The sequence below is a fragment of the Silene latifolia genome, chromosome 1 (genome assembly GCF_048544455.1).
Source record: "Silene latifolia isolate original U9 population chromosome 1, ASM4854445v1, whole genome shotgun sequence".
Lineage (NCBI taxonomy): Eukaryota > Viridiplantae > Streptophyta > Magnoliopsida > Caryophyllales > Caryophyllaceae > Silene > Silene latifolia.
Window position 1 is genome coordinate 16,534,702 of NC_133526.1, and position 8,260 is coordinate 16,542,961.

General features: G+C 35.5%; 1 protein-coding gene across 1 annotated transcript; it reads left to right on the top strand.

Moving 5' to 3' along the window:
• The first annotated feature begins 666 nt into the window (after nucleotides 1-666).
• Nucleotides 667-7,982, top strand: LOC141653021 (GDSL esterase/lipase At5g03610-like). Its single transcript, XM_074460685.1, has 5 exons — nucleotides 667-895; nucleotides 1,089-1,286; nucleotides 3,926-4,197; nucleotides 5,552-5,870; nucleotides 7,643-7,982. The coding sequence occupies exons 1-5, from the start codon at nucleotides 850-852 to the stop codon at nucleotides 7,855-7,857; spliced, it is 1,050 nt and encodes a 349-aa protein (XP_074316786.1). The 5' UTR covers nucleotides 667-849; the 3' UTR covers nucleotides 7,858-7,982.
• The last annotated feature ends 278 nt before the right edge of the window (nucleotides 7,983-8,260 follow it).

The following is an 8,260-nucleotide window of genomic DNA, read 5'->3' on the forward strand; positions in this document are numbered from 1 at the left end:
GGTTTTCCACATGACTAGCAAAAAGGTAATACACACACATGAGTTGAATACCAAAAAGGCAATCTGAAGTCAATATAAAAGTACGCGTAACTAGCTAGTGCGTTTGTTCGTGGGCTACTAAATCAAACCTTTGCCGTCTCCGACTAATTTATTCCATTTTTGATCATTTCCAATTGAAACCTTCAATGTTATCTCCTATAATTAAATAATGGAAAATGATATATATAGTCCTAAGGGCTGCTGTATTTAAGGCTTTAAAAGAGGAAATAAATGGTTTTAAAATCAAAATATCCGTCTTAAAATTAAAATGACTCAAATATCATCCAGTTGAGCTTTTAATATATATCTTTTGTCTGTCTGAAGCATAAGACGAATCCGTCGGCCGCTTTAAACAAGAACTTGTCATGAATAAACCTCATAGAACAAAGTCAAAGCTTTCATTTTTTTTTTTCAACAAGGCTATGATAATATTTTATCGTGTAAAATGTACAGCCTACTACATTTGATCTTCTTTTTGGTCGTCGTATATCCACCTGCCTTAGTGCCTTGTCTTTGGTTTGGTGAGATGAACGCGCATTATATAAACCTTGTCATATCAACAAAGTTTACGAAACATTCCTACTCTTTTTATATTTATATTTTTGAATTTTTAGCTCTCGATCTATAAATATCTCCATTATCATTTTTCCCTTACTCATTAATAATTGTGATAGTCGTGTATATATACGTCTTTCACATTATTAATTTTTAGTTCTTCATATATACGACATAGTACTTAACTTATATAGTTCTCTTGTACTCCGTATTTATATTGGTTTTGTATTAGTTTGAGCTATTTCGCACTTCAGAATGATATCCCGCTTCGTGATTAGCTCTTTCATTGTTCTTCTAATAGGTACGTAATTTTAGCTATATAATAATGTTACATTTTACGTGGTACTTTCTCTCATTCTTTGGATTCATATACCATTTGAATAAAATACATTTCACATATATTCAGTCGATGGTATGAATTGAATCTAGAGAATGGGAGGGATCAGAGTAGTTAATAAGTACAATACCATTAAATTCAAGTTTCTTAAGTATAGGTGTTGGAGTCGTGCAATGTTCTAATCATCATCACCACCACGGGCCAAAAAAATTGTTCGTATTTGGAGATTCATATGCTGACACCGGAAATGATCGTAACCCTGATGCGAGCTCGTGGAAGGAGCCTTATGGGATCACTTTTCCAGGAAGTCCTTCTGGCCGGTTTTCCGATGGTCGTGTCTTCACTGATTTTCTAGGTTTGTTTCTTTCTAATTAATATTAATATTAATATTGGTATGGTAATATGGTACGTGTTTGACGTATAAGTTTAGAGTAATTTTGGAGAGCCTTAATATTTTACGTAATGGTATGATAATTAGTAAATTTTAATCGAAATGTATACTCATGCAGCATATGTTGAAAACAATAAATCATTTATCTACTTTCATACGTTATTAATAGACCCACCTGATTACGATTGTATTATCATTATCACTATAATCAAACAATTAACCAACGAAAAATCCTTGGGTACACCCGGTGTACAAGATTATCGTACACCCTAGCCAATGATAAACCTTTAATCATATTCCACTTAGATTTTGCTTTATTATTATTGGCTAGAGTGTGGGTAATTCTAATATTCTTATTGGCTAGGGTATACAGTAACGTGGTGCACCGAGTGTACTAAGAATTTTTCTTAACCAAATGTGTTTGGTGTGGTGATTGCTCACCTCATCCCTTAACCATGAGGTCAGGGGTTCGATCCCCTCTATGGGAATGGGGCAGACTCTTTGGCCATCTGTTTACCAATTCATGAGAGCACAGACGTCGAGGGGATTATACACTGTTATCGACGGTACATTTATTATCAAAAAATCATTTATAGAATAATAATACAAACAGATGAAATTATACTCCTGTAATAATCAAAGTATCGAAATACGACTAGCTTTACGAAGTCCGGAGGATAGTACTCCTTAATTGTTAGTCGTTTAAGTCGCACATCGCTTTCTACCACATCGTTGTGCATTGCTGTAGAATATTACCTAACTATATTAAGCTAGTATTAGGCTACAATATATTAGACAAGTGTTTCAAGTCGAACGTTGCTTTCTACAACATCTTGCATTGAGATTAAATATAAATATATAATATATAATTGATGGGGCATATTCTGTGCCGCTGACCAAGTCAACATATTGAACGAGGTCAAAGATATCCACAGCAAGCCAATGACTTGGACATCCCAGCCGATGCAGCCTTTCGGCTGCAAAGATGGGTCTCGGCATGGCAACCTACCACCGGGCACATACCCGCGTACTCATATCCAAGAACCCTCGGCATGGAGTCAACCAGGCTCGCCCGGCCGCCATGGGCCCCTCGGCCGAGGGTAGATCAGTCTTTCCACCTGCTATGCCACTTGGCCCACTTGGCCACTACGTGACAAGAGGTGAAAGTCTATAAATACTCCTCAATCCTCATTGAGGAAGGGATCCAGAATCTAACCTAAGAACCACTAAAATTGGTATTATCTCTCTCATCTCTCTACAATACACGTAATCAAGTTGCATACTACTTAATCACAGTAAGTTCACTGACTTGAGCGTCGGAGTGAGTACGCTTGGCACAAAGCCAAGCCCTCAGTTTGCTCATTGTCGCAGGAGAGGCCGAGGAGAGCAGTCAAGGCTAGAAGAGGCATTATTCGACAAAGCTAGCGTGGTAAACAAACCTGCTTCGGAATTCACACCCGGAACAATAATATTACTCCGTACCTAACTATATTACATTAAACGAGTAATTATTAACATCAATCATCGAAATAAAATGCGATTATTGACTTAAGAGCCGTCCTCCCACATATATAAATGTATGAGATACGGGGTATATCCATTTATTTATTAATTAGACTTTTATCTATGAATTAAGTAAGATAATACACCGTATATGAATACATACAAGGAATTTATATAAATCCATCTTATTTAAAAATTGTCGATTTTTTCAAGTCAGTTTATTCATTAGATTAGCACAATGGGGTTGATGGATGTTCTAGTAAAGTGCTTTATCTACGCATTTGTAAAAACTTTACACATACAAATTGGTTTTCGTACAAGATAAACACACATTAATTAATTATTTATAGTTTTGATATTTGGTTTTTACAACAAGGAAAGTTTTTCTATTTTTTATTTGTTTTCAACTTCATCACGTTTTTCTCATCACCTACTTCTCTTGTATTAGAGTCAAAATGCTAAATGAAATGACATACTCTGTATATGCTAACTAGGCATGACAATGATCATAAAAAAGACGTATAACTATGCTATTAAAGAAGATTTAACGTCCGTTCAAAATCAATCATGCGCACTATAATAATGGTGTAATATGCAGTATTTTGATATTGGAGACACAATTATGGGACGTTTTCTTTAATAAATTTATTAAGAGATACACTAAATTTAAATTAAAAATGATACCAAAATAATGAAATAGGTAAATATTATACATGAAAAATAGATAAAATAGATACAATTATTAAGTTTTTTTTTTTTTTGAGGGAATTATTAAGATTTTATGTTACATGTGAAAGAGTCATAATGATATACAATCAAGAATAACGAGGTTGCGAATAATTAAAAAAACGGAGAATAATGATTATTATTGTAATTATTAAATAAAGTGGAGAATATAAGATGGGATTGTTATATACAATACCATAAATCGGGTAGGATCACTATGATACTAAAGCTCTCTTTCACGAGTTTTTCTACCCATATTGGCGTATTTTTAGGGTTCGAATCCAAAATCTCTGATTAAGTTACAACAACTTCTTAATAGTTAATCTAAGTGCTTATTAGTTCTTAATAGTGTTTTATTTTCAATAATGTAACAGCAAAATCCTTAGGACTAAAGTCTCCAATACCATACATATGGAGAAATGAAGGGAATAGTCATATGAGATATGGAATGAATTTGGCACACGGTGGAACAGGAGTGTTTGATACAGAAGCGCCATATCCCAACATGACTACCCAAATCGATATGTTTCAACAGCTTCTTCATCAATCTGTTTTTACTCTTCAAGATCTACAACATTCTATTGCTTACGTTAGTCTTGTTGGTAATGACTACTCTAATTATCTTGCTAATGGTGGCACTCTTCAGGTAATTTCTTAATCCATTCATGCATTTTCTTCATTTATCATTTTGAATCCAAACTAGTACGGACTACGGAGTGTTACATAATATTAGTTGAAGAAATGCATCTATGGGTTTTTACTAAACCTGGCAAATGAGTAACTCGGGCTAGGTTGGGTGGGTTAGGTTATTTTGAGTCAGTAATTTACCGGGGCATTTTTGGGTCGGGTCATTCTAGTTCATGATTTTGCCTAAATTAAGTCATTCTACGTCTATCGGATAATTTTGAGTCACTTCAACCTAGACAGGTCACTTCGGATCTGGCCACTTTCGAGTCCAGTCACTTCAAGTTTAGCACGTCAAGTTCAGGTCACACTTTTCGAGTTTCGAGCCAGCCTTATCGGGTTGGCTTAGCTTAGCTTTGTCAAGTCTAATTTTTAACTTTTAAAATTCCATCATTCCTATTTAGACCCGCCAAAACTTACCTAACCTGTACCCGATCCGAGACCTGAACTGTGGACCCAAGTAGTCTAGATTAACCCGTAACCCGAATTGACCCGTTAAATATAACATAACTCGAATGGTTATTATTACACACGGTTCATTATCTCTAAATAGCTTGAAAATGACTAACCTAAAATGACCCAATCTGATTTGTATTCTTACCCAAAAATGACCAACCCAAACCCGGCCCGATTTACTGTTTGCCAGGTCCATTTGTAAGTTTGTAACCATGTCTACAAGACTCTTGGATATTAGTACTTGATTGTTATCTTTTATCATTTCTTTCAGGGCTGAGCAAAAAATCCGATTATCCAAACCGGTCCGATATCCGATCCGAATCCGATTCGAATTTTTGGATATCCGATCTGAAAGTTAAGTTTGGTTTGGATATCTGATCCGAAATCTTTGGTTTTGGTTTGGATATAGATATTATAATTAAAACATTTGGATATTCGATCCGAAACTATAGTTTTCTAGTATAATTTTGAGAAAATAAAATTTTATTTGATACAATAACTTAATTAATGTTTAAAATATTAGAGAAATATGTAAGTGGTACTTAAATTTTATGTCGAGAACATTGGAGTAAGAATACTAAAGAAAATCATCATGTAAGACTATGAATATAATCGTGTTTCAAACTTAATTTTAAAGTAAATTCAAAAGTATGCATATCCGCATCCGATCCGATTATTTTGGATACCCGAACATTGGATATCCGAACCATTTGGTTTGGATATTGGATATCTAACTTCAGGATTTTTAATATGGATATCCGATCTGAACTAACACTTTAGATCGGATACCCGATATGTACTCTGCCCTAATTTCTCTTCTAGTTTACTTACCTTTCATATTTATTTTTCTTTTTTGACAGGATATTCAAACATTTATACCGAAAGTGGTGAACCAATTAGTGATCAATATTGAACGCATATATAAGATGGGAGTGAAGAAAATATTAGTAACAGGTTTACAACCATTGGGATGTCTTCCTCAATCCACATTTCCTACGTTATTTAAAGAATGCGATAATGCATCTAATACCGCTACTCAATTCCATAATCTTTTGTTGCAACAAGCTGTTGCCAAGCTTAACAATATGACTGCTAATGGTTCGACGTCTTATCCTTTTGTCACCATTGACTTGTACAAGGCTTTCTCATCTATCATCCAACCACCTATGGTTGACCAAAGTAAGTTAATTTATTAACTATTTTTATCATTTTTCGTATCAGAGATTTTAAGATAAAACAGTCATTTTCTTAATTTATAAAACGTCATTCATTATATTGATAATGTCAATAAAAAGTAGTTTTATATAAATGGTTGTCTTATCGTGTAAGACCGTCTTACATTATTTTAACCTTTTTTTCATAACCCTCGAGCTAGGGCTTGACTAAAAATCAACAGTCGTATTTTAATTACCTCAATAAAAAATCGAAACCAATATTAATTTGGATATTATATATAGAGGTTTTAATTATTCAGAGGCATTTGTATCTGAATATTATACTCGGACTCCAGTAAGAGCTAAGGGGGCGTTTGTTACGGGAAAGGGTAAGAGAATGAAATCAAGAAAGGGTAAGAGAGAGAAATGAATAGGATCACCCATATTATATTTGGGTGTTTGGTTGACAATTAGAGGAAAAGGGAATTAAAAGCCAACATCCACCACCTCCACCACCATTACCCACCATTTGCCACCATTATCTACACCGACACCACCACAAGTAGCGGCGCCGACGATCTTCCTCACGGTACCCCACGGCGAACCTAATCACCGTGCCTCACGCCCTCAACAAACACCACAATCCCGACCCCAAACACCTTATTCATTCTAAAAAATCTACCACAACCCTTCGAAAACCCCTCCCCCACCCCTTAAAACACCAGATCTGGTGTGGCCGGCGTCGGGCGGTTGCAGTGGTGTGGCCGAGGAAGGTGTTGGTGGTGGTTGGTGGGGTGGGAGAGTTACTGAAGGTGTTGGTGTGGTGTGGTGTTTAGTGCTTGAGGATATGGGGTAGCGTGGACAGGCGGCGTCGTTGGTGGTGGTTGTGTCGGCGTCGTTGGTGGTGGTTGTGTCGGCGTCCCTGGTGGTGGTTGTGTCGGTGTGGTGGGTGTAGGGTGTAGAGTGTAGGTGGCAGTGGTTGACGGTGTGAGAGGGTGTGGTGGGTGTTGGTGGGAGTGGTGGAAATAGGGAGTAGGAGAAAAAATGGATTATGAGGTTATGGGCTTACCCAAGGGGGGGAGGGGTAAGGATGAGAATGGTTTTGGGGGTAAGGGGGGGTATGGGTTACCCTTTCTTTGTGTCAAACAAACAATAACAAAAGGAATCAACCATTTTTATTCTCTTTCCCTTTCCTTATTCCCCCAAACCAAACGCTCCCTAATTTCACATTAAAATGATTTGATAACAGTTTAATTAAACCCGAGACCATAACTTGTTTGTTCATGGCTTGACTCCTCCAAATAAACAATCTTTTTGACAAGGAGTAATTATTTTCACGGATTATGTATGCCCTAAAATTTAGTTCAAAATTATCTTTTAAATATTTTCATATTGAGCACGTTAGAGCAATAGCAATAGTAGTTCTTAGCATTGAGGTTGTCACCAAGAACTTTATTTCAAAAGTTTTTCTGTTGTATTTAAAAGTTGTTCTTATTTTTAAGAACCAAGTTCTAAAATAAGAACCAAGTTCTAAAGTATTGAAAAATGTACAACCAATAAATATAACTTTATAAAATGTGAGAAACCATTTTACATTATTTATTTTATGGTTTTTTTCCATCTAAGAACTTCATATAAAATTCTTCTATTGTGAACAAAAGTTCTTAAAAATTGGGGTTGGTGCATTGTGACATGGCATATGAAGAACTTTATATAAAGTTCTACTATTGCTATTGCTCTTAGAAAAATCGATACAAATAATGTCAATCTAAATCGCAGATGTTTATGATTATGCAGGCAATTCAGTGTTCAAGAACCCATTAGTACCATGTTGTACGGGTTTAAATTCAACATACTATTGTGGAAGCGTGGATGAAAATGAAAATAAAATGTATACAGTGTGTTCAGATCCTAAATCATATTTTTTCTGGGACTCTGCACACCCTACACAGGCAGGATGGAAAGCCATAACTCTTTCACTACAATCCACTATACAACAACTACGTTACTAATACTAGTCATGTATGTACGGAGTAATAATATTGTCACAAGTTTTCTATTGTGTGCATTGATGTTTGTATATACAAAAAGGATTGATTATCAAGAAAGAATTTATTTGTCAAAGTTATTGGAAACTTGCTTGGATCCATTAGTGAGGCTAATTGAATGTTGGTAATGATCGAAGGAATGAATGCTCGTTTATTTGAGAGAAAATTGTAATGATGTTATTGCGGTTAGGGCTGAGTATTGGTCCAACACCGGACCGAAGAGCGAAAGTGATTTTTTTATGGATTGAAGACCGGAAATATTCGGTCCGGTCCAGTCGTAGACCAAAATGTACCTAAAATCATTTTTTTTAATTTAATGGGGAAGAACGATTTTCTTAACCCAAAAGCATTCACAAACATAATCAAA

Excerpts from the sequence above, each read along its gene's own strand:
- LOC141653021 (XM_074460685.1), top strand. The coding sequence starts at position 850 with ATGATATCCCGCTTCGTGATTAGCTCTTTCATTGTTCTTCTAATAG. Across the intron at positions 4,198-5,551 it reads CTAATGGTGGCACTCTTCAG|GATATTCAAACATTTATACC; the intron begins GTAATTTCTTAA and ends CTTTTTTGACAG. Across the intron at positions 5,871-7,642 it reads ACCACCTATGGTTGACCAAA|GCAATTCAGTGTTCAAGAAC; the intron begins GTAAGTTAATTT and ends ATGATTATGCAG.